Source organism: Styela clava, chromosome 3 (assembly GCF_964204865.1).
Source record: "Styela clava chromosome 3, kaStyClav1.hap1.2, whole genome shotgun sequence".
In the NCBI taxonomy this organism is placed as follows: domain Eukaryota; kingdom Metazoa; phylum Chordata; class Ascidiacea; order Stolidobranchia; family Styelidae; genus Styela; species Styela clava.
In genome coordinates, this window is record NC_135252.1 from 3,640,237 (window position 1) to 3,666,558 (window position 26,322).

Genomic DNA, 26,322 nt, shown 5'->3' on the forward strand with positions numbered 1-26,322 from the left:
TTAGTTTTATTCCTGTCAACGAAATGATAAACCTTCCTAACAATGACCGCCACCCAAGATATTCATTGTGCCGTTTAACTTCGTTCTAATTGGCGATTATGCTACTTTATAAACTTTCTTTTTTATCCAACCAGTCTTGTATCATCTTAGAACAGTCCTGAATACCCTTCTTAAAGCATCAATTCAGATCATACAGATTACATTTCTGATTATAATTAGGATTTAAATGCAGAAAATATTAAGCATTAAGTAAACACTTTACTTCAATGAATGCCATGCAACAGAAAGAAAGAATCAACATATATCATGATCATGTAACAGTGATTTTCTAATGAAAAAAAGTTAAAATATTCAAGATTCCTCGCTGGAATACTCGGTGGAATGCCATTCAGCTGTTTGCTCATGAACAACGATATCCGGTTCCCCACCTTCCCCTTCTGCCATAGGTTCGGTCACTGTAAATCAATAGGTTGAAATGGTATTACACATGACTCCATGAGGCTGCAAGACCCACAATAAGGATTCCGACACGAAAATATGACAATGTGGGATTAAAAAGAGAGAATAAACCCTTAATGTGTCGCTAACATTTACTGAATGTACAGAAGGATTAGTATTTACTTGCGGGTCATTCAGTTAGACCATTATTTTGAAACTTTTGAAAGGGTATTTTTCTTTTGCTAACCGTGATGCACTCCACGAGCATATTATCGCAAGTACCAGTAATTCTTAACTTGGGAATGATTAAATACAACTAGAAACAATTCTAACGTTTACACACTGGAGTATTAAAACACAATTATCTTAAACAAAACTGCAACATGATTATAATTACCAAATTGTTTTCAACTCAAACAGTAAACCTTTACCTTGAGATATTACAGTTGATGCAGGAACCATGACAGGCACAGTTTGCATTTGTGTGAAAGCTGTGAGCATTTGAGGCAATTGAGCAGCATCCATATGGAATTGCACTGAAATAATAAACATCCTTGTCAAACTTTTTTCAATTTAAAAAATATCAAACTGGATAGCATTCCCAGAGTCTGAAAATTGAAAAGGATTTGCTAACAGCAAGGTCGCCAGACTCAGCACTCACCCAGAAGTAAAGGAGATCTATTTCTGAGCAAAGTTATGGTTAAATATTGAAATATAGAGAGTTGCTGAAACTATATAAAATTATGGTAGTGCAGTGTTCACCAGTGAATTCGGATTGTTGAGAGACTCGAATCAGATCAAGTCAATAAAATCATGTGGTTCCATTACATTTGAACCCACGTACATTTGAACCCATGACAATTGCACCTGTATGCTATTGCACCTATGGAATTTTTTTTTGTTTAACGGATAGTTAAACCCATACTAACCCTAACCCATGGGTTTTAGCACCCGCATATAGATTGAACCCATGGATATACACATGGGTTCAAATGTACGGTCACCAAATCATGTAAACATCACTGTATAGTGCAATATAGCCCTTAATAATCCCAAATTTTCATACTACCAATTAATTACTTTATAATAAACACTCCGCAACAGGAAATGCAGCCACAAACAACAATACAAAACAACAACGTCGCATTAGTCGGTACACATCTTTCACAGGCCAAGTCTCACGCCCATTCAAATTTCAAAAAAGGTTCACCAAAACGCTGTATTATGTTAAAAATATTGAAACGAAATTCCCTGTTATGAAAAAAACGACTAAAAGGAAACTACAAAAAAATTCTCTTCTGGTGACAGCATGTCCCAAAAGAGCTGATGTTAAAATTGCTTTGTTAATTAATGACACTTTTATTTTGAGATGAGTTTTGAAAGGCTAAAGTCTATTGATGACAACACTTTACCTGGCTGAAATGTATGCATTCCTGGCAAGGACGATACCGGAGTAGTTGTTGTCTGAAAGGTTGACTCAGAATTGACTGGATCTGATATAATAGGACCAACCTTACGTCTGAAGGTAGACATAGGTGGGACTGATGCAGATCTTGACATTTGTGTCGTGTTGCTCAACCCTTCTGTAATAAGTTTGAACATGAAAAGGGAATAGAGGTTAAGCATTGCAAAAAAATATTCAATCTAATCAAAATTTGATGACTTTCACCATTGCGTTTTAAGACGGTACCAAGAAAAACGTCTTCCTTCTTCAAAAACGTGCCTCCAATACATGCCAGAATATAAAAATGTCTCTTTTGAGTCAAATGGATAGAGTGTATGGAACCGTTTTATGCCGAGTAAAAGGCCACCAAATCTAATAACATATATGATAAATATGAAAAAAAAAACGGAACACTGGTTAAATCACTGACACTGACAAAATACACACTGTTTTACAATGAGCATAATAAAACCAGAACTTCAACATATTTCAAGTGTGCTTTGTATCATTATATGTTATTATTCCCATCATACCTGTTATTGCGACTGAACTGATATTTGTTGTTTCACCAACCATCTAAAAAAATTGGATTTCATATGAATGCTTGGCAATGCCTTGTATTACACAGAGTTAAAAAAAACGAATCACATCATCATCTGTTAAAAAGTTATGAATCTCATCCCCAAAGTGCTGTTTGTTGCTTACAGGAAAATTTTCGCAACACTTATTCCATCAAATTTTCAATTTTTTGCTTCTTGGGGAGACATTTAACAATGAATGCGTATAAACTGTGATAACTTGGACAGCTATTTTTAAATTCATCGCATTAAACATGTCACATTTTGACCAGGCTAAATTATGATATATTATATGAAGAATGCTTATCATCTCTCTCTTGAAACTTCAAACTGGGCGCGATAGTCTAACGGTATAAGTGATAGACTTAAGTAAAATGGCAACACAGGTGTGAAACACCACAACAATAATAAATTGGGTATGTAATTATGAACTGAAAAGACTCCGGTTCTTCCAAACTATGCTGATTACCTTCCTCTTGTGCAGAGTTTTGTTCAGAGTAAAAGGGCATAAAATATGTCATATTGAAAAAATAAAAGTAGTTATTGGCCAACCTGTTGAGGCAACACACATGTGACCATCATTCCTGAAGGAATATGGCTGACTCCTCCTATAGTTACTTGTTCACCTATGACTGGGATAGCAGAGTTTGTACTGACATTCAGAGGAACAACAAAAGTGGGTTGACCCTGCATTGCTGGTTGATATGTTGGCAAAACTGTGCCGTGACTGATTTTCGTCAAAGTGGATGCCGGGGGTAACGCCTTTTCTGTATAGTTTGATCCTTCTATTATAGTAGTATATTGAATATTTTGATATTCAGTTGCAACAGGCATCGAATAGGTGAAATGTTGCGGGCCATGTTGAGATTCAACCGTCGTCAGTGATATAGATGTAGAATGATCAGGACTTTTCTCTTCAGTTTCATCTGTATTCAAATAAAGCAAGATTGTTTGTGGATACAATACAACAAAATATCAAAGAACTTGGGCAATATGTATTTTGAACACTGACTTGATACAAAAGATTACAATACACAACAACAATGTACAGGAAAAGAATTCAATAAAGTTGCCAAAACTTAGAATAAAGTTCAAATCATGAAGCATAAAGTCTGGAACACATAATACCACAGCAGGTTGAAAACCTTATTTTATAAATATCTTCTTAGCATGAATGAAGCATATATTCTGTGCTTAGGCAATGAACTCGTATGAATTAATATCTGGTTTAGAGCGCTAAACTTAACTGTGTTGGCATCGCAGGCTACACATGTTGACTTCAAATTCCATGTGTTCTACCTAGGGTGCAGTAGTTTCAAAAATAGAAACTCCTTACATATAAGTGGGAGCTTGTACAGAGCGCTGCTCTGGAAGAGAGGAGTGATATTGTCGTATATAAAATATTTAAACAGATATCGCAATTTTTTATTTTTGACAAAGTGCAATATGGAATTTGCAACTTGATTCAATTAGTTAGTCCACCTTAAATATTTATAATACAAAGAAATATGAGCCAAACAAAGATGAATGAATTACCGGTTGAAATGATATCAACTTCCTTCGCAATATTATTGATTATATTTTCTTCTTCTGCATTTGCATCTTCAACAATATTTTTTATTTCGTCTGGATCAGGAACAGGAAAACTGAATGTTGCTGTTACCTTAACCTGGAGTAGAATGTTTGAATTACTTTGCTTTGCCGATTTATTCTCCCTTCTCACATAAACTTTTAAATTAGACTGGTAAAATACCAATGAGGTGGAATATTGTTGTTTCCGCAAGTTGATTCAAAATATTATAAAATACCACAATTTTGATTATGATAAATTCTCTATAAGATACCGAGATCACAAATTGTGATTATAATATAGTTCTTATTGAACAACAAAAAAATTTGATATATACATAAATATAAAGATAGAAAATCAATCATTGGCACAGTTGATTACATATATTCATTATGTGATGAGATAATGTACCGGTAACTCCGAAAATTAAATAAAATTAAACATTCCAGCAATGAATATATGTCAACACTTACTAATTTGACAAGGTTCAGAAAATTGCCTGAGGCAACAAGTACAAGTATGAGATTCGTAATGGAAAATCGCTTCAACTGCAACTAGGGCTTGGGAGATGGTTAGAAATTGAAATGGATCCAATCCAACCAAGCCACAGTAGGCTTGTATAGGGTATGAGGAAAGTATAAATGTGAAAAAAGTATTAGATGGTTAGAAGTCAGCGCCAGCCTCCAAAAGTTCTGGTAGCTCAGGATCCCCCTCATACATTATGGTAAGCCTGGCTCCTGATCCAACAAACTAACATTGCCTCCACAGTCCCCATGCACGATTGTACCAGTAACTCATAAATTTTCAACTGTATGTTTGTTAGAATTCTACTAATGAACAATTAGTTGTAAAAATACTCCTCATCACCATACACATCCATAGCTTTACACTACACAGAGCTACTAACCTTTCGTTTCTTTCTCATTGGTAGAGGCTTCTTCATTTCGGCAGGAGGTATTCCATTCCTCCATATACCAACTTCATAATCGTTTACTACTAATTTATGTGTTTTTTTCTTGTGCTCTTTTAAACTCCTGTTCGCTTTATACCTTGCGCCACATAACCCACATATGTAGGGCTTCTCACCTAGTAATATTTTGCAGCATATGATAAAGTAGAACAGTCAAAATATTAGGCATGCTACGTTATTAAATTTATGTTGCAATAGAAATGTCCATTTAGTAATGATATTTTTTAAATTGAGACTTGCGCTAATAATATAAGAAAAAAAGTCCACCTATTCCAGAATCGGATTTTTAGTATTTATCCCAGAGAAATAAGAAGGCGGAATAAGAAGGCTTAATTAAGAGGGTGAACAACAACCCGCTCCTGTCTGAGCAATTAAAGCAATTCGATAAGTGTTATTTCTAAAAAAAATCATCAAAAAAATATATACCTGTATGACTTCTTGTATGTTCAACGAGTTTTGTTTTTCTTGGAAAACTTTTCCCGCATTGATCACATACATATGGTCTGCTTTTATAATGAATATCAGCAATATGTCTTGATAATCCACATTTATGAGCAAACATCTTCATGCACAATTCACACTGAAATCTAAGTTTACAATTGATTGTTTGTTATTTGTATTTGTTAATATTTGTAGCAAAAAATGTCACTGCTGTCCGAAACACTTTCTATTATGTAAATATTGCATAAAGCGAAAATGATATTTGTGTGTTACAATGCAAAGGCGGTTAAAGCTAAACTTTATAGACCTAACTGTGTTGTAATCTCAAGTTTCACATCTTGGGCCAAATCCCCATGCTCACCACTTTACCAGGCGCTCCATAACTATGTGTATCAATATGGAGGTAACTAATTTTGTTCGCATATTTTACATCAAGATGTATAAAGGAACTGAAACCAATGGGCAGGGGGGATATTCACTCGGCAACACAAACAGTCAATATATCATTACATGACAGTGGCTGCATATACAGAGCCTTGTTGGGAGCGAAAGGCAAAAATAAGCGTCATATAGAGAAATTGGCTAACTCACAAATCCCCAATAGAATGTCTTGTAAAAATACCAAATTATTACAAAACAATACCTTCGTATTCCAGCATGTTGTAATTCATGTTCTTTTGCATGAATTTTTTGCACAAAACATTTTCCACAAACAGAGCATATGTAAGGTCTTTCACCTATGAAACAAATGGAGCATCCATTTAAAAATTTTATTACATTGAAACTTTACAAATTCAGCAAGTTTGGTTGCCTAGTGGTTAGTTAAATCGTTCGACTGAACTATGAAGGCGTCACAGAATAAAATCTCCGGCTCAAATCTTATGATCACCACCTCACACAGGATGTATTAAATCGGGTGAGAAATGCAAAAAGGAAAGATTCTGTTGTTTTCTATCGCAGCAACTCACCTACACTGGATTCTAGTGTGATTCCAATATAGAAAATTTCCATAAAAACCGGTATTACTTGCAAAAATTCAATAGTACAGTGCTGTAATAGACACTTTTAATGTAACGTTTTATCCATACTATAAAGAAATACAGTATGCTTTTTGCACCTAACAAAACAAACAAATGCGAAGAATCGTTGAAAGTTTGATCTTTGTAAATGAAATCGGGATTCTATACATAGCATTTTCTATGAATGAGATCTTTTACTCCTTACCTGTGTGAAGCCTCATATGCATTTTTAAACTGCTCTTATATGGAAATTTCTTCCCACAAAAATCGCAAACAAATAATTCATCACCACTGTGAGTTCGCATATGAAGCTGCAATAAACAAGAAGTCAAATGATAAGTAATAAATAGGAATACAAATTTCAAACCAAATTGAGCATCTTGAAAAAATTGTGAGTGTAAAGCAAATTTAATTCCTAGTATAAATTGAAGACGACTAGAATCTTTTCCGAATAGTAGATTATTCGTTTTTGGCCATTCCTACTTGAAAATTAATATTTTTATACTAATAACATGGTGTGATATTTAATACACTATGCAATGTTGCTGTTCAGAATATTACTTGCTGAAGAAATGTTGTCCTGAAGTCCTGAATAGATTATCATATTTTGGCCATGAGTAGCTAGAATAGGCGCTCTAGAAGTATGTATACCAATATGGAGGTAACTAATTTTGTTCGCCTATTTAACATCAAGTTGTGTAAAGGGACGGAAGCCTATGGGCAGGGGAATATTCACTTGGCTACCACAGACAGTCCTCGAACTCATAATAGAACTAAAATAAGGAAAATCACAATACAATTATGGCCTAACCCTAACCTGGTACACATACTATGGGATGACTGTTAAAATATACATACAAACTTCCAACACAAGACATACCTGCATCACATATAAACTTGTAAATGATTTCTGACACAATGTACATTGTGTTCTCATTTTTTTAACATTGTGAGATGATAAATGTTGAGTCATTTCTTGTTGAGTATGAATAACTTTGTTACAAACATGACAATTCTGTCCTTCTCCTGTGTGCCAACGTTGATGACGCTTCAATGCCGATCTTAAACACAAATATCGTATTTGAATTGACAGGTTTTATTTAGTCATGTATTTCCTGGTTTGTAATACAAGAGTTTCAACACATGAGAGACAGTGTTGGAATTTAAAAAAAAAACATTTGAAAAAAATTACAAAAAAATGGATGCTTTTTAAGCAATTTTTCTAACCAAAACAAAATTTAAAGCAAAATTTAGAAACCCAACAACTGGGGTTTCAACACGAAAGAGCAAAACTTAAAAAAATGAGGCAAACCTATATTTTTGATTTTCAAACTCCTTCAACTTTTTATTAAAATACTTGGTGGATATCGCTTCAAATTTTGATTAAAAAATCAGCCTAGAAAGAATTTACGTCTTTATCATTTTTTCAAATAAAATTTGTTTATAATTTCAACATTCGTCCCTTTGTCTTGAAACCCCAAGTTCCTAATTTTGATAAATAAATTTGCTATAAGAACTTACTTAATTTTTTGACATATTTCAGATAGGATTTACAAATATGATGTAATTGAAAAATGCTAGTTTGGATAATTCAAGTTTAGAAATATCGATTTTAATATTAAATACACAAAAAGATTCGTTGAACTTACCGATATTTAAACTTTTGGTTGCAATAAGAACATATCAACTCTTCTCGGTTATGAGATCTCATGTGACTCTGTAATGATGACATGATTAGTCAACTGAATATAATGTCAAAAAATTTTGCTAAAACAATAGCCTTCCATGAAAAGTAAGATAGCAGGTAAGTAGAAAATGGAAAAGCCGCATTATTATCAATTACGCACACCTACCGAAATGAAATTATTTTAAAACAACACAGCACAAGGAAAATAAAAAAAATAAAACACAAGTCCTATTTGCTACATGCTACATAATAAAAAATTGGTGTATCAGACTTACACTATCAGTTTATTTTACAAATTTCTACACTTTTTAAAACAAACTCCATCAACTATAAAAGCATATTAAAGTTTAAACCAGCAGTATTGAATATATACCATCATGTTTTTTGCATTTGAAGTAATTTTGCCACAAAGGTCGCAAGCTTGGGATTCTGGAGTGATATTTTCTTCAGAATCTTTCTTTTTTCCCTGGTGAAAAATAGTAAGATTGCATCAAATATTTTGTCTTAACAATAAGTTAACATATTACAAAGTGTACAAACTGGTTGAGTGCACATAAAATTAATGAAGCGGGCTCGCGCTGGTGCATAGATGTCAAACCAATTGAATATCCAAACAGATTCAAACTTGATTTTATGAAATATTCGGTTTTAGACATCTATATATGGGATATACTTTTTTCATGACTAGCAAAATAAGCATATGAGCAGTTAGAATTTTGACACCACACATTGGAGTTACAACGTTCACAGCCAATACTATTTTACATGACTAAACTAAATAAATAGCTCGTGGCAGCGTAAAAATATGGGTAGGTTAAAATACATTATGTCGCATTTCCAGTTTGGTGAAATTATTTTTTAGGTTAGCTTTAGTATACCTTCTTCCTTTTTGCTTTCATGCCTCTTTTTGTTCTAACATATTCTGAATCATCATCATTGCTCTCATCATCATACTGTAATGAATAATATAATTTTGATCATCATCTCAAAGTAATGACCCTTGACTCCAATTCAAATTGTCAGGAAAAATCATAAAAATGTAATTGGCCACTGACATTTCTCAGAGCCATATATATGTTTATCAGTGCGACACAGATGTCAGTAATTTGTGCTTGATTCAAGATTTCAAGTGAACAGTATCAGGGAAACAGCTGGGTGGAGGAAAACCCCACACGGCAAACGTTCTTGAAAACAAAACTTACAGTATAGAAATTTTGCTGATATTAGTAAATTCAACAATGAATGATTTGCAATTGGCGGTTTAGAACGCGGAGCAATGCAAACACTTTTTGTGAGTAATAAGGAAAGGTTATCTATAGCCAATAGATCTGTGAGTTATGATACAAAATAAACTTATATAACATGGAATGACATTTGAGGTCATTTATTCTGTCATACTAGAACTCAATTAAAGAAAAACTTTAAGTTTTCAACAATAACATACTTCAATATCCTGGTTTTGCTCTAGAATGACAGCACGTTCTTCAACGGGTTCCTGCTGATTTCCAATTGCATCCTTAAAAAAAGATAGAACAGACTGTAAATTTTTATATTTAAATAATGCATTATTAAAGTCTTCACCTAGAATTAGTGGAAACATTTTGAAAATGACTAACTCTGAAAGGGTGATATCTGATCATCTAATCCAGGGGTCACCAAACTTATTTGACCGCAGGCCAGGTATGACTCAAACTGTGTTGAAACGGGCCGGACAAAAATTTTTGTCAGTATGCAATACAATAAATTCACAAAAGTTGGGAAATCCATTCACTTTATTCAACAATATAAATTCTACATTTCTGAAGATTTGAATCAAATTCTTTATCGCAGAACATATATCGATTAAGAACATCATAGCAAAACAAATATACAAGATGTCTAGATCTAGAAAACTATCCCAAGGTTAGCTATTAGCAAAACATTGCTGTCATGCATAGCCGCATGTAAGCAGTGAGCTACAAAAGTTAATGAGCAGTGCACAAGAGATTACAGTACTATAAGCACAAAATGCACGTTCGACATTCATTTTAGTACAAGGAACGTACGAAAATGTTGCGTTCCGGTAGAGAATTTCAGCCTATTATATCACAGCTATTTCTAGTATAATTTTGGATTACTGCAATTACACTACAACTCCTAAGAAGGCAAAATGATGATTGACTCATTTGATTCATACTTAAACAACAAAACCAAAAACTAACGAATCGCATACAAAATCGCAAAAACGAGGTATTGTTTACAAATACAACTGAAAATCTATCTTTGAATGTGAAAAGGCTTGTTACGTCACTTTTTGCATCTTGCTGATTAGACAATGTTACGAAATAAACAAGAAAGTCGATTCTCGAAACATCTCCTGGAAACAAAATTTCGGACAAATTCCTGTTCATGTTATTGCGGGCCAGATGAAAGGACTCCGGATCCGGCTTGCAGGCCGTAGTTTGGTGACCTCTGATCTAATCTAACATTCAAATAATTTGAGAATAGTCTAGAACAGGGGTGTGCAACCTTTAATATAGGCAGGGCCAGATACAAAGAACTGAGTCAAACGTGGGCCACACCTTTATTTAACATAGGCTCTCTAGTAGTTGCAGGCACAAAAAATTTGGTTATTGACCTTGTGCGTTGTTCGCTTCGCATAAGCTTTGTAACGCAAAGTGATTGGAATTACTCGCACATACTAGATTACCGTATTTATTCGATTATAACGCGCAAAATTTTGAACTGAATTTTAGGCAAAAATCAATGCTGCGCGTTATACATGAGGTCTGAGAAATACGGTATTGAAAATGTGGTTTTAAACATCTGAAACGTGCGTGCGCTCGCGCATGCACATTCCAATGCAGGACTATTTCGTGCAAGCACACGCACATGCGACAGCTCAGCGTGCGTTTAACATTCGTGCAAGCGTTCGATTTTGTGCAAGCACACGCACATGCGACAGCTCAGCATGCGTTTGACATTCCCGCTGCGTTGAGAATATTTATTTGCCATTATCGTACTGTACTGTAGATACCCATTATATATTACCCATTATCTATTATGGCAAGACAAAAACGTTCTGCATATAGGGCTGCATTCAAACTGGAGGTTGTTGATTATGCGGAAAATCTCATGGAAATAGAAAAGCTTCTAGAGAATTCAATGTACCAGAGACAAATGTCAGAGATTGGAGAAAGCAGAAAGTTGTTCTAAAAGATATGAACAAAACAAAGAAAGCGCGGCGAGGGAGACAAGCCCGGTACCCAGAGTTGGAGAAGGAGCTTTATGATTGGATAGTTGATCAAAGATCTAGTGGGTACATCGTCACTTCGCTCCATATTAGACTCCGTGCACAAAAGATTTGCAAAGATTCAACCTTTAAAGCATCTAATGGTTGGGCACAAAAGTTTATGAGAAGGCATGGACTTGCACTACGCCAGAAAACAAAAATTGCACAAAAGTTGCCTCAAGATTTAGAAGAAGAGTTTTGAATTACTGTGTGCTTTTGATAAATTTTTGTTCATGCTGTGAGTTGTTACCTTATGTGCTTACCAGTAGTTAGTAGAGAAAAAATAAAAAAAGAATTTTATACCAATTTTCATTCAAAATTTAAAGGTGCGCGTTATACACGAGTGCGCGTTATAATTGAATAAATACGGTAAATTTAAAAATTCACCGCAGGTTGCACACCCCTGGTCTAGAACACCAGTTTTTAAACCACCTGTTTGATTTGACTGGCTGCGATCAGAATGTCTTGCACCCTCCTGGCTCGATGTGAACAAATATACAATGAACAACTCAGAAAATATTCAAGTAAGATTGACTACTAGATTACATATAGAAAGCAAGATAAAGTGCTTACATTAGAGTATCCAGTACCAGTGATTGTATATTCTTGAATCACTCCGCTACTATTCAATTCTTGTGAATTCTCAGTATTATGCTGTTAAATGTAAATATTGTAATGAAGTAGAAAACGAACAGGATGATTATCAAACTCACTCATTTTTATGCTTACCCCAACCATTCCAATTCCATCATTAGTCACAGGTTCTAATATCTGGTATTCCATTGCAACTTCTTCTTCAGAAACTAAATTCAAATTACTCACAATGGAGTCATCTCTTATTTCTGGTACTACACCAACCATTGTTTCTGATGAGATTAGTTGCATATTCACCGCTTGTTCTGATTCTGGATACAAGATTACAGATTCAGATGATATCTGTTCTTTTTTCTTAGATTTCTGATTATTTTTCGCAGTTTTTATATCACTGATAGATTCGTTAATCTCAATAGCAAAAGTACTTCTCATCATATCTTGGAATTTTTTTGCGGATGCCCGTTGCGGAGGCCTGGTTGGACTCAGAACTTTAGAAGATGTTGTTGTCTGGTTTTTATCTGCCTGGTGAAGCTGTTTAGTTGATTGTTTGTTCGAAACTGTAAAAACCACATATATTGAAATTTTAGTTTATATAGGTTGGACATCTAGATTACGAAGCTTGGTTACTGATTGATCATAATAAAGCTGGCCACCTCACAATAGGCATAAGAAATGGGTTAAGTTAAGAAAAATTCAGGCCCAGCTAAATGTAGTATATAATATTGAAATCTATACATAACATTATCAATAGATGAGAAGTGGGTGGTGCGGGATCTCATAATAATCTACATAGCGCAAATTAATAAATTGAAAGCTAATTATGCATACCAGTCTCTTCTGCCACTTGTGCACCTCTTTTCTCCTCTGTTTCATGTTTTTTCATATGAAGCTTCAAAACAAAGCAGACGAATGATAATAACTTACAAAATGAAGTAAAGGTTTGCATATAGAGCATAACCAACACAATCAAAGATTAAACCGCTGATCAAATTTCTCTGAGATTTAGCACATAGAAAAAAAATTGATGACAATAGCCTGTCAAAAACATGCTTCATTTTTTTATCTCATAAGTATTTTTTTTTTTCGAAACAGTTTCACTGTCCCAGAATTTTTTTGTGTTGGGACATGAGCTAAAATGTATTTAGCATTCATATTGTAACACTAACCTTCATAACATAAATACTTGTAAATTTTTTGTTACATACAGAACAAGACATTTGTTCAGTGTTTTGCGCTCGCATAGGAAAACTATCAACTTGTTGGACTTGTTCATCACTCGTATGCTGTGACAAATGTCTTTTCAGAGCAGATCTAAATTGAAAAAAAATATATTGAAGCTCTTCCTGAATACCACTGCTCGAGTTTGTTTGGTGTTCAATTTGGATACAGTAATCAGGCATTTGGCTATGATTATTAGTTTATTACAATAGTTATAGAAGTCAATTTTATACACAAGTTAGGGCACAAAATATAAGTCTGGTTCATATGATGGTCTGGTGATGACACGGGACGAATTTTGTTATTTTGGAGAGAAATTATTAGTACTTGGTGTAGTTTCACTAATATTGTTTAACACACAATGTAAACTGTTCAGATTGCGCAAGAGCTAAGAATCCATTAAAGAGTTTTCATACATAGTGAGGGATGAATAAAGAGATCCAAAATAAACAAAAAGAGGTATTTGTCAAAAAAGTTTGGTGTATTGAGCCTAAATAATGTTGTGATCTTAAGTTAGATTTCACACGATGCCCACCAAACTTAGAATCAAAAGATCAATTTTGCAGGCTCTGTTAAACTAGGAAGATTCTGAACCTTTCGAAGCCTATTAAATACATCTCAATATCAATAACTAGTTCACCAGAGTAACATGTACAGGATTACCATTATATGTATAATTAAATAGTATTAGTTATTAGAGTTGTACTAAAATAGCTCCAGTCATTGACAATTTCAACAATCAAGCTCCATATGACATACCTGCTCTTGAAGGTTTCTTGGCATTTGTTACAAAAAAATTCAGAAGATGAATTGTCAGCAATTGTAGACTGCAAAGTAAGAAAAAAAAACTTGAAATGCTAATGTGGATAGGATCTACAAAAAATATACTTCCATCAAAACTAAGATTTCAAAATACACTCACATGTTCCACCTGCTCATCAAAAGTCTCCTCATTCTCTTCCAAGTCTTTTTTGAATTTTCGGTCGCTGAGTTTCGTACCGGACTTTTCGATGTTTAACATTAGGTCATTACTTTCATCGTTTTCCAAAGAAAGGTGTTTCTTTTTCTTGGCTTTATGATTTCTGCTAGAGGACGCTAGAGGACGAATTTCCTGAGATTTTTTATTACTTTTGCTCTTACTTTTCTTTGTTCCACCCAGAACAGCAGGGGTATTATCAGATGAGGAGGAGGAGGATTTCGAAGAATCAAATTTAGAAGCAGAAGACCTCTGTGGTCTTTCAGGGCTCTGTACCTCAGTCATTTTCATTTCTGTAAGTGTAACAGCAGACTCAAGATGCTCTGTTAAAGTTTTGATTTCCAGACATCTTGAAGCTTTCAGAAAGGCATGTAGCAAAGATGAATCTATACTTGTATCATCTACAGCTGTTGATGACGCTGAAAAAAATACAATAATTGTTTAAACAAAGAAAAGAAAATACTACCTCCAATAAATACATTATACGTTTAACCTAGTGTTCCGAGTGTTGGACTCAGAGGTTACTGACATCGGGCTCAAGCATGATGACCGCCACCTCACCCACAGTACTTTGAATAGAGTAGGCAACGACGAACCATAAAGATTCTTATTTTCCAAAAATGGTAGCACATTACATATTTGTGACTTCTTGTGCAAGGCCTTGTTCAGAGTAAAGGGGAAAAAAAAATCGTATGAATTTGCAGCATACCTTCAACATGTTTAATCTTTGATGATGAAATCCTCTTTGATTTTCTAACGCTGGATATGATCTTACCTAAATAAGCAATTGCAATATAACACTAATTTCATTTGTAAAACATTAGTTTGAGCAACAAAACATTGATAAAATGCAGTGCATTTAATATTTCAGTATTCATCTTAAAAAACTGCATGCAGATCAGCCTCTACAAATGTATAATTTCATTTCATAACTAAGACTCATAAAACGAAAATAACTTTCAACCTACAATATTCTGAAGGAATTTGACTCACCTTTTTGAGGGGATTTTGTTTGGAATAAATCGACATTGCCACTGTATATGTAATTCAGAAGGCTGTCCATACATGAGCTCACAACATCTTTTGGAAGTAAAACAAAAATCTTCCCAATCGAGCCCTCAGGGGAGGTGACCTAAGAAAATTGCCTTTTGTTATAAATGGATAGAGATAACAAATATGCATTACAAAATTCATAACAGCTAAAATTTAGTTGGGTTTGTAAAGGAAAATATAAATAAAAAAGCAGTACGCATGAAAAAAAGGGAAAAAACATCTGGCTAGTTTTCGGCTATACAAATTTAAACGAGTGAATATAATAAGCCATGCATACAACATCATTTAATGGTCTTCAAAACTTATATCTGCAACAAATAACTGGTTAATTATTCCCATACCCATGGACTGAAAACTAAACAAGAGGATGTGGTTCGCTATATGTTTAAGTCATGTCATCGACATTCTTCTATTTCGAAATCCTACATTTAAGTAGATTTTTTGGTGTTTTTTTCATTTGTTACATCTAATTGAATACATGCAGTAAACGAAGCATGAACGGACATGTGTTTCCTGGTCTTATTAAACACTAAACAGGCAAACATCGCTTGTTTGCATATGGCCTCATCAGCTTACAAGCGTCAGCTTGATATTGCTTGTGCACAAATTCCGGATATTAAAAAATCAATTTTGTGGCACGAAGTCTTGAAAACTAGTCAGTTCTCATTATGTCATTTATGTGTGAGTGATAAACATTGAGTGAAGTGGGAAAAATAACTACATAACTTTGCAAAAATTGTTCAAACAGTAACTGATACATGCTTTCATCCTTTATTAGCTTAGCAATCAATAAAATATTCTTTACTTGTAGCTTTCCATCCATCGAATCTTGGAGCAATTTGTCAAGAACAGATGAAGCGGAAGATAAAACACAACTATGAGCATTGAATGTTTGATCAGAGTCTATGCATTTGAGCACAACATCACAGTATTTTCCTTGCTTTTGTTTTTCATGGAGGCTAGAAAACATTGTCGTCTGATGTTCACTCCAGTTATCTCGATGAGTGGTTGATACCATCATTTTGCACCTGCATAGATTTACATTAACCATTATATCAATATTTTAGTAGCCAATTTATTAAGAAAAAATGTCTGAGTTCTTTTGTAGACTTGGTGATTTCTTATTTTTTGTGTTAGACGGTCAGGTCAATAATTTTAAAAATTTGTCGCAGTCCAAAATATTGAGGGAAGAAATTTATCATCGTTTTTTTGAATGCATTCTTTAGTGAGAGAAGGGAATAGATCATTTTGACTTAGATGCCAGATTCCCAATAACAAAATTTGGCCAAAAATTATTTAATTATCACTTACACGAATTATAACATAAATGAAAAAAATACCCAAAATAAACATCCAAATACAGAAATATAAAAATTAATAATCAAGTGCATTTAATTGGACTATTCATTTAGCTCATCACCTATCAAATCACAATTAAACAGTATCAGAGTATGCTGATATTATTTGTTTTGATGAAAATGAGCTATTGGGCAACAAAACTACAGTCATCTCCTAATCGTTTGCAAGGACTAGCAAGGCGCGTGAGTTTTTATCTTATAAGATTTGTTTTGAATACGGGTGCCGTATCTAAATTCTAACCCTGCACTCCAACCATCAGCTGAAAGACGCCATTACCACAGGGTTAAACTGAACCTCACAATGCGGATTCCTAAATCTGAAATACTGGTTGCAATCTGCCTGACATTTATGAAAATTCTAAAAGTACGTGAAGTTATATAGACTATATTTATATATATAATTAATTAATACTACCTTTCCGTAATCCTTCGGGCGAACTTCACTATATAAAATCAGCAAAGAACACGAGGCGTGAATGGCTTATAAATTGCTTTTTTTCTCAAACCCTCTATTTTTGTGTGACGTTTGGGCGGTGCGAAACCACGTGATCGGCAGCCCATTCGTGTGTATCGTAAACAGATGCAAAGATATCCGGGATAAAAAATTCAATATTCGATAATTTCTGCGTTTCTATTCAACTACAATCAGCGCGGCGTTACAGCAGTGATTGGCATTTACAGATTTAGCCTGCAGTCAAATGAGTGCGGATTTGGTAATGCTGTAATGGAAACAAATGGCAAGTTTTTATCCATTATTTTATCGTCTTTTATGCTGATTATGGAGTCAAAATAAACTTTACGCATATGAAAAAAATAAATATGTAGCATTATAGCCTTACCGTACCGGTAGTTCTCAACCAATCACAGAATGATCCATGGCACACTGCTCGGCCACAAAATATGAAAAATTACTTAAATACAGAAATAATAAATTTAGTTCATTTGTGTCACTATACACAGATAGATACATCATACAGCTATAGTTAAATTTTGATTGTAGTAGCAATGAATAATGATGGTGCTTCTAATTATTAAAGTTGGAGTGCCCGTTTTTTCGAAGAGTACCGGTACCGGTATTTTGTTTGTTTGTAGTTTTCCCTGGCATGAAAATGTTAATGGGCCACAAAATTAATCGGTTGAGAACCATTGGCCAGATTTTTATTTATTTATAGGAATCATTGGTATTGAGCTGGACCAGTGGTTCCCAAAGTGGGGTCCGCAGATCTTGCAGGACCTCCTGTGGCAGGGAATCATTAAAAAAATTACAAGGGGTCCGTCATGGATTTTTTTTAAAAAGTTTGGGAACCCCTGGGCTGGACCATCGGCCAACATAGTCAACACTAATATAGGGTTGAACTCTGATCTGCTTAAAGTTGTTTATCTGGACAATTCAATATCAATGGGATGGGACCACAGTTTCACATTGCACAATTTTGTTAGAATTTATTCAAAAATGTATTTAACATACTGATATATGTATATACGGTACATATTGCAGTATTGGATGTAAAATGGCATTGGGGCCACTTTATTTCCTGTGTGCTGTTTTTTAGACAAAACAAATAACAGTTATTTGGAAAGTATAGCTCGTAGTCGTATACTATGATTTTTATCGATAATGTATGCATTGTTATTTTTTAGGATACAGTTTAATTATAAACTGATGCAATAGTTACCGAAAAGATGACAACTTGTATGTGCTGTCCTGCTTTTCGTCCTCGTTACAAAAGGCTTGTTGATAATATATTCCCAACTACGCATGATGGAGGACTTGTTCGTAGTGAAATGGAAAAATTGACTTACTATGCAGTTTCGGCTCCTGAAAAACTTGATAGAATAGGAGAATATCTTGCCCACAGACTAACAAGAAGCATCAGCCGCAAACGAGATGCATCTGTTTTCATAGCAATGGAAGCTCTTGATCAACTTCTTTTAGCTTGTCATGCTCAGCAGATTAACTCCTTTGTTGAAAGCTTTTTAAGAATGGTTGCCAATCTTCTAGAATCTGACAACCTTGATTTCCAAGCAGTCGGAACAAATTCTTTCATCAAATTTTCTATGATAGAAGAGGATACTGCATCTTATCACAGACGCTATGACTTTTTTGTATCAAAATTCAGTGCAATGTGTCATTCTAACTTAGATAATATGAGAGATAGAAAAAAGATACAAAGCCATGGCGTTCGCGGTATTCATGGTGTGATTCGAAAAACTGTAGCAGATGAGCTTCAAGTCAATATATGGCAAAAACAACACATGGACAAAATTGTGCCATCATTACTTTATGTAATGATGCAAGAACAGACACAAGAACCAAGTCCTGGGAGACGAGAATCTTTTGCACACAATAAAGACACAGTAGAAAATATTGGCATCAATGCCGGAGATTGCTTACGAGAGTTGTTATCAAGAGCAGCATATGGTAATGTCGGCTCTGCTCTACGTCCAGCCCTTGCTCATCTCGATGCCCACAAAAAGTGGAATCCAGTGAATACATTTGCAATCAAATGTTTCAAGGTGTTCATGTTTGCGATTCAAGCTCAATATACTCATGTCATTGTAAAAATGCTGCTTGACCATTTGGATGATCAAGATATTGATCAAGGAAAATTGAAAGCGAGTATGCTAGAGGTTCTTTGTGCTGTAGTTGTTATTCCATCTTCATCACCTATAGGGCCAGCAGTAGTTGAAGTTTTCAGTCAACTTTCGCGCCATCTCAGATATTCAATTGAAAGTAAAAATCACAAGGAGCAAGAAATTTTTCAAAAGGCTTTTATAAACACTATTGGGGTTTTATGCAATGTTCTACCAGACTTTCAAAAGTTAGAAGCTATGGTGTTTTTTGTAACCAAAGCAAAAGAGATTATAAATAAAAACTTACACATTCCGGATTCCAGTGACAAGAAGCATCAACGACTGCTGAATTTAACCCTAAAAAGTCTATATCGGATCACCGAAAACTATAAAAGTAAAAATCTGTCGGGCCTCAGCTCAAGTTTACTGGACCCACTCATTAAAGTGTCAACTGCTTCATCACCCAGTAATAGATTGATTATACAAAATGTTCTTATACGTTTACTCGATAGAGAAAAGAATTCTGATTCGTTAATTGTTTCTAATTCAATTTCTGGTGTAGAAAATATGAACCTAAATATCACAGAAGTAGGAGTGACAGATACAGACTTCATAGAACGAAAAGTTCCCACTTTGCTGCAATATATATTTGAAAGCTCTTGTCAATATGATAACATCTCTGCAAACTATGTGGCTTTATATAAATGTGCAAGTATGATATGTATTAGCCTTTCTTCACCTGATATTCTTGTCGATGCATGTCGAGTCATGCTCGCTTTGCAAAATGAAGCGGTGGGCTCACATCCAAGTATGGAAGAACAAGAAATGGATGGAAAAAACAAAACATTACTACTAAATATGATATCAGCAAGCATGTGTGTTATTGCATTTTCATCGAAAGTTTCTGGATTTGTGAAATATGTAACTAGTGTAATGCAGGCACGGCTGAAGGATGACAAACTAGAATATTTAGATCCATGTTTCACATTCAATGAAGAAGGTGACATTATCCCACTGCCTTCAAATATCAATGATAATTTGCTGTTTTCAGCAAAGCCAATCCAAGCATCTCTAAATGATTCAAGCATGTACAAATCAGAAAGGCTGGCACAAACTTTTATCCCAACATACCCAGGTGAAGCTGAAAGTGTTCAATTAAAAAAGAGCTTTGTTGATGCAGACTCTGTTAGAATTGAAATTCCTGGGCCAGCTGATGATCAACCAGATTCAGATGATGGTAGAGTGACATCCAAAATGATAACTTTTGATTATCTGAAAAGAAAACTAATGGAGCCAGCACCATCACCCTCTGATGTGGAAGAGGCTAAACGGAAAGCAGCACACCATATTATGACATCCACCTTTGAGCAGTTGGTTTCTGAAGTGCAATCAAAGACCCCATCGAGTCAACATCTCATTGATCTGATTAACAAGAGCTGCTCTTCACAAAATGAAAATAACATTACTATGCTGCCCTATGCCATGCCGGAAGATTGTAGACCTGGGTCTAATAATCTAGTTTTTCCTTCCATATGTGTGTTGTAAATTGGGTGCTCCAGAAGTATGTGTACCAATATAGAGGTAACTAATTTTGTACGCCTATTTCACGTCAACTTGTGTAAAGGGACTGAAACCTATGGGCAGGGGAATATTCACTTGTCTGACACAGACATTCTTGTGATAGAACTAAAATAAGAATAAAATTATGGATTCACTTGTCTGACACAGACATTCTTGTGATAGAACTAAAATAAGAATAAAATTATGGATTCACTTGTCTGACACAGACATTCTTGTGATAGAACTAAAATAAGAATAAAATTATGGCCTAACCTGGTACCCGTGCTGTCTGTTATGCTAATGATGAAAGGTACTTAATGGCACATCATGGATATTCACTTGTCTGACACAGACATTCTCGTGATAGAACTAAAATAAGAATAAAATTATGGCCTAACATGGTACACATACTACGGGAGTACTGTAAATTGTAATATGTCATCACAAACTTGCAGGACTGAGAGATTGTAAAGATGAAATATATAACTGTACATATTTCATTAAAACTTGTCAGACGGAACAAATTTATATAAAATTCCTGGCTCTGTCACTGTGTCCATTTTAAATCAGGAAACTTGATTGCTCTTAGGCTTTAGTATAAACTACCAGCACAATTTAATATAAATTTGTTGATTTGTGTTTAATAACAAAACTTACTATTTATTCAAATGTTGATAATCACTGATAGAGTATTATTTTAGTTGTTTATAACATGAAAGTCGTAAATATAATTGTAGGACCTGATCGGAGTTTTTTTGCATTGGGTAAGATGAGGTAGGAAAAAGCAACCACTATAATTGTTTCGGTGAAGTCAAAATGTGGGATTGATAATAAATAATTAGAACATTATTATATATATATATATACAATTACATTAATAATAAAAAGATGCAGGGTGACATATCACTGCTCTGGCATTTCCAATTGATGACGCCTTTGCATAGATCCTTCAATTATTGTTGCTGATAATTATAGATTAGCTGACATCTTGACCCAAGCCTTTTGAAGCTGATGTGCGATGGCATGCTTTGGGGGAACTAGGAGGCCTTTATCTTTCGTAAAGCCCCCTGCAAGTGCTTCTGCAACTTCCGATCTCGTGAACCACTTTGCATCTTCAAGCTCTTCTTGATCTACAGTTATTTTCTCTGAGACTGCATACCCAACAAGACCTATCATTAGCTGTCCCGGAAATGGCCATGGCTGGGATGAATGATATTCCAAACGACCAACTTCAACACCACTTTCCTCATGTACTTCACGCCTTGCCGCATCCTCAACAGATTCCCCTGGTTCCATGAATCCTGCTAAGCAAGAATACATACGAGGTGGAAACCTTGCTTGTCTACCAAGCAAGCATTTCGTTCCATCTGGTGACACAACCAGAACGATTACCACTGGGTCAATTCTTGGGAAACATGTATTGTGGACACCATTATGGCTTCTACATTCTGAATTTAAGCAACTTCTTTTGTATCCAGATTCAGCCATTTTAGTTTTACTTCCACATGTTGGACAAAATCTGTATCGATCATGCCACGCTAAAATTGAGCGAGCTTGGGCAACTAGTCCAGATTCTTCGACTGGTAACATCATCATTCTGGTCGCATATCCTTTTCCAGAAAATTCACCGCCAAATTCCTTCGCAGGAAAGCCTTCTTCACTGGGAAAATGTCGGTAGTTAATTGCAAAATAAGCAATAGTATCTGGTTCAATACCAGAATCATCACTATTTTTTCCCAAGCAACCTTTGCCAATGTAAATGACATCATATTCTTTATCAGCCACTGCATTCAACTGGTCATATGACAGAAACAACACTGATGGTTTACTAGACTTGTTTGTTGAGATCAATAATTCCAATTCAGCAAAAACTGCATATCGAGTTGATCCCAAAGTTTTAAGAGACTCAATGTATTGAACATCTTTCCGCTGATAAGACTGTCTATTGGCTGCATTGGTTCCGAAATAGTTGACATGCTCCAAACGAGATGATGAGGGTTTTAAAAACTTATAAAGAGTGTCAACAACACCTTTTTGATTCCAGAATGTTCCAATGTCAGTGACACTTTGGCCAGTCCTAGTAGTTAAACTAGGATCCGCACCATTCTCTAGCAGAAACTTCACTATTTCTTTATGACCATTTCTTGCAGCGAGCATTAGTGCGGTCCAGCCATGATCATTTCTATGATCTATCGAGACTGAACGAAAGAAGCTGAGCGTGTTTCGGATGGCATTCACATCGCCATCCGACGCAGCCCTAAAAAAGCGTTCGGTGAGTTCAGCTTGCGCATTGCTTCCCCGCAAATTCGAAACATCTTCCAAAGCATTGTTCATGCCAAAATTAACGAACGAAAAATGAGTTTACTAGACCTGTAATTTGCAAGTTGAAAAATCACTCATAATTATATTTCCATACCAAAAATTGGGAGGGAGTAAAAATTGGCAGGGAGTACAGGGAACAAGTCAACAATGCTGTATTTATGAAAGGTAAATGTTGTTAATATTGCAGTGTGACGCATCATGCTACAGTCAGACAGTTCTAAGCGTCAGGAATACACTCGCCACCGCACCTCTGATTACCCTGCGTGGATTCGAATGCCATGTGGGGATAGTTATGTGCGAGAGGATTGCTGGACTCTTCGCCGACATACCGTGGATAGGATAGAATTTACAGGATTACCCTGCGTCAGTACGTGGGTTCGAGTCCCATGCGGGGATAGGCCTAGTAGTGTGCGAGAGGATTGCTGGACTCTTCGCCGACATACAGACATAGGGTGGTTCACAGTTTCCTCCCCCATCAATTCCACGCTTCGGAAAACAAATAACTGGCTAAATAATCTCATGTCATATCGCCACCGAGGCCGTGGTTCGCCATATTACTGTATTAGGAATTTTCCTGGGAATTGGGATAAATATGTAAATCATATTCTGTCCTAATACAGATACCACCAATACATATCTCTATGGCGCGGCGGTTTTGCTCATCCTGCTAAGCGTTAGGAGTACGCTCGCCACGGCATCTCTTATTACCCTGCGTGGGTTCGCATGTTCGAGTCCCATGCGGGGTAGTTATGTGCGAGAGGATTGCTGGACTCCTCGCCGTCGTAGGGTGGTTCACGTAACCGCTGGTCGGTTACGGTACGGCTTCCTCCACCATCAAGTCCATGCTTCCGAAAAAACAAATAACTAAAACTAATCCCATACCCGACATGGACTGGCAACCGGACGAAGGGCCTTGATTAGCCATATGGTTAAGCCGGCTTTCCTCTCCCCGGGATAAATATGTAAATCCTATCCTATGTCAATCAGAGGTGTGGTTGTGAGTCCCTCAAAACAGAATCCGCCCGAATATATTTCTCTCATTTCAGAATTCCGGATTCCTTGAGGAATAGATACCTCCACTACAGGAGTGGTGACTCCTCTACGGCCCATCTAATTGGGCCACATGGGCCGTGGCCCATAGCTTGATGGGCCGCGGCCCCATCAAGAAAAATTCAATTATCTTGACAAAATTTTCAATTTTTACCAAATTGTCAATATTCGAACCAAAAAAATATACTCCTGTAGTATGTGTACCAGGTTAGGGTTAGGACAAAAAAATTCAGATTTTTTACATTATAGTTCTATTATGAGTTCGGGGACTGTCTGTGTTAGCCAAGTGAATAGTTTCTTTACACAACTTGATGGGCCGCGGCCCATAGCCTGATGGGCCGAGGCCCAATTCGATGGGCCGTGGCCCCGGCCCATGGGCCGCAGAGCGGTCACCACTCCCTACCTCCAAGCCTCAGTGAACAGGTTATTATTTTTATTTCAATATTGTTCCCATTAGATTGAACTCATTAAAATTGATTGCTATACTTCGTTGTGGGGTCGCGAAGAAAAAAGTTTGGAAACCACTGATTAAGGCCATAGTCTCTCAGAGTGATCCAGATAGTGCCCCAGGACTCCATGCAGGGCCGGATTTGGACGATGGAAAAGGTTATATATTGGTTTTATGGAAGGCCTTTTGGGTGTGCAACCCCTAGCATGCGTGAGGGTTCCGAAAACTATTCGGTTAGGTTACTCATTAAAATACTGACTTGGCTAATTCTGTAACTGTCCAAAAAAGCAATAACAGCATCAATAAAATTTAACAACGGTAGCGTCGAAACAACAAGGCGGTAATTAACCCCTCCCCAAATTACAAACACCCCCGGTAACACCGGTATATTTTGTATACGTACCAGCATTAGGATTACATACGACAGTATTTTATCCGCCAAACAAAAACTTGACACTGATAACAGACGTTTTTTAGATGAATGTCAGCGTTCTTATTTCTTTATTGAATAGAATCAAACTTCAGCGATTTGTCCTGTCCAACAAAATATTCCAGTTCTGAAGGAATACATTAATACAACATTAGCCGTCATTATGAGACTAGGCAATCTTCAGATTATGATCAGTTGACGCGCGTACGACATCACATACGACAGTACTTCAAGTATCAGCCGTATATTAAGAAATCTTAAAGATGTCACAAAACGAAAACTTGACACTGAAAACAGACGTTTTTTAGATGAATGGCAGCGTTCTTATTTCTTTGTTGAATAGAATCAAACTTCAGCAATTTGTCCTGGCCAACAAAATATTTCAGTTCTGAAGGAATACAACATCAGCCGTCATTATGAGACGAAGCATTCTTCAGATTATGATCAGTTGACGCGCGTATTTAATTCATTGCTAAATTCATACAGACGTCAAACAAACATGTTCAAAGAAATATCAAACGAAAGTGAATCTACGTTATTGGCCAGTTATATTGTAGCCCGCAACATCGCTAAAAAGATTCGCTCGTTTGTTGAAGGGGAATTTTTCCGCGAATTTATGCTGCAAGTTTTGGAAGTCATTTCTCCTAATATAAAAAGTAACTTTTCCAGCATCAAGCATCCTAACAACACAATTATGAACCTTACAAATCAAAATTTCAGTTCAGACTGACAGACAATCTTTTGAATGCGTTATTCGTTTTTTTATATATGTAAACTTGGAATGTTTTTTGTGTAAAAAAGCAAGCCACAAGTAGCCATTTATACGGGGCCGCATGCTAGTTCAGCAAATAACTTCATTAGTCACTATCAGTTGCAAATTTATTGTTGAAAGTTGTGCTTGTTATTCCTCGGTTGTTCTATCACCTTACTATTATAATTATTAATTTTATTACATGACAAACTGCGATGCTGAGTGTATCTAAAATCAATCTTGTAGCCTATTTTAATGCCTATGTTTCAAAATTTTCTCCGGGCGCTTGAGCGCGCTCGGAACCCCAGCCGTGCCGTCGGGCCCTTTTTGTCGCACCCCTTTCCTGGCCCCCGAATATTCTTCTGCTTCAATTTTTGGTCCGCGATCATATCAACTTTCGGAACCACCTGGTGTAGATCGTTTGCCAAATGCATAGCCAATTTTTATAATTTACAAAATATTTACCACCCCCTGAATTTCAAAACACCCCCTAAAATGAAAAGCTGGGGAACATACTGTCTATAACAGTGGTTTCCAACCGCCGTGCCAGAATTATTATTGATGTGCGAC

At 35.8% G+C, this 26,322-nt stretch overlaps 3 protein-coding genes across 5 annotated transcripts; 1 reads left to right on the forward strand and 2 right to left on the reverse strand.

Annotated features, from left to right (window-relative positions):
• Positions 1-193: 193 nt before the first annotated feature.
• LOC120342703 (uncharacterized) lies at positions 194-17,612 on the reverse strand. Of its 3 annotated transcripts, XM_039411657.2 has the most exons (26): positions 17,033-17,611; positions 16,065-16,287; positions 15,200-15,338; positions 14,916-14,981; positions 14,153-14,625; positions 13,990-14,057; positions 13,179-13,323; positions 12,841-12,901; positions 12,438-12,569; positions 12,148-12,323; positions 11,992-12,072; positions 9,592-9,663; positions 9,026-9,100; positions 8,521-8,613; positions 8,110-8,177; positions 7,341-7,521; positions 6,666-6,771; positions 6,085-6,178; positions 5,427-5,587; positions 4,938-5,116; positions 3,997-4,129; positions 3,013-3,386; positions 2,416-2,458; positions 1,851-2,021; positions 870-974; positions 194-455 (listed from the first exon to the last, which is right to left on the reverse strand). In XM_039411657.2, the coding sequence occupies exons 2-26, from the start codon at positions 16,278-16,280 to the stop codon at positions 352-354; spliced, it is 3,516 nt and encodes a 1,171-aa protein (XP_039267591.2). In that variant the 5' UTR covers positions 16,281-16,287; positions 17,033-17,611; the 3' UTR covers positions 194-351. The 3 variants fall into 3 exon arrangements, with proteins under 3 accessions (XP_039267591.2, XP_039267590.2, XP_039267589.2); XM_039411656.2 differs by having other exon boundaries at positions 12,148-12,569; positions 14,162-14,625; positions 17,033-17,612; XM_039411655.2 differs by having other exon boundaries at positions 12,148-12,569; positions 17,033-17,610.
• A 629-nt stretch (positions 17,613-18,241) lies between these two features.
• LOC120342710 (protein EFR3 homolog A-like) lies at positions 18,242-21,495 on the forward strand. Its single transcript, XM_078111341.1, has 2 exons — positions 18,242-20,838; positions 21,081-21,495. The coding sequence occupies exon 1, from the start codon at positions 18,301-18,303 to the stop codon at positions 20,734-20,736; it is 2,436 nt and encodes an 811-aa protein (XP_077967467.1). The 5' UTR covers positions 18,242-18,300; the 3' UTR covers positions 20,737-20,838; positions 21,081-21,495.
• LOC120342719 (NAD-capped RNA hydrolase NUDT12-like) lies at positions 21,484-23,138 on the reverse strand. The gene has a single exon (XM_039411682.2). It carries the CDS (start codon positions 23,083-23,085, stop codon positions 21,721-21,723), a length of 1,365 nt encoding a protein of 454 aa, XP_039267616.2. The 5' UTR covers positions 23,086-23,138; the 3' UTR covers positions 21,484-21,720.
• Positions 23,139-26,322: the final 3,184 nt, after the last annotated feature.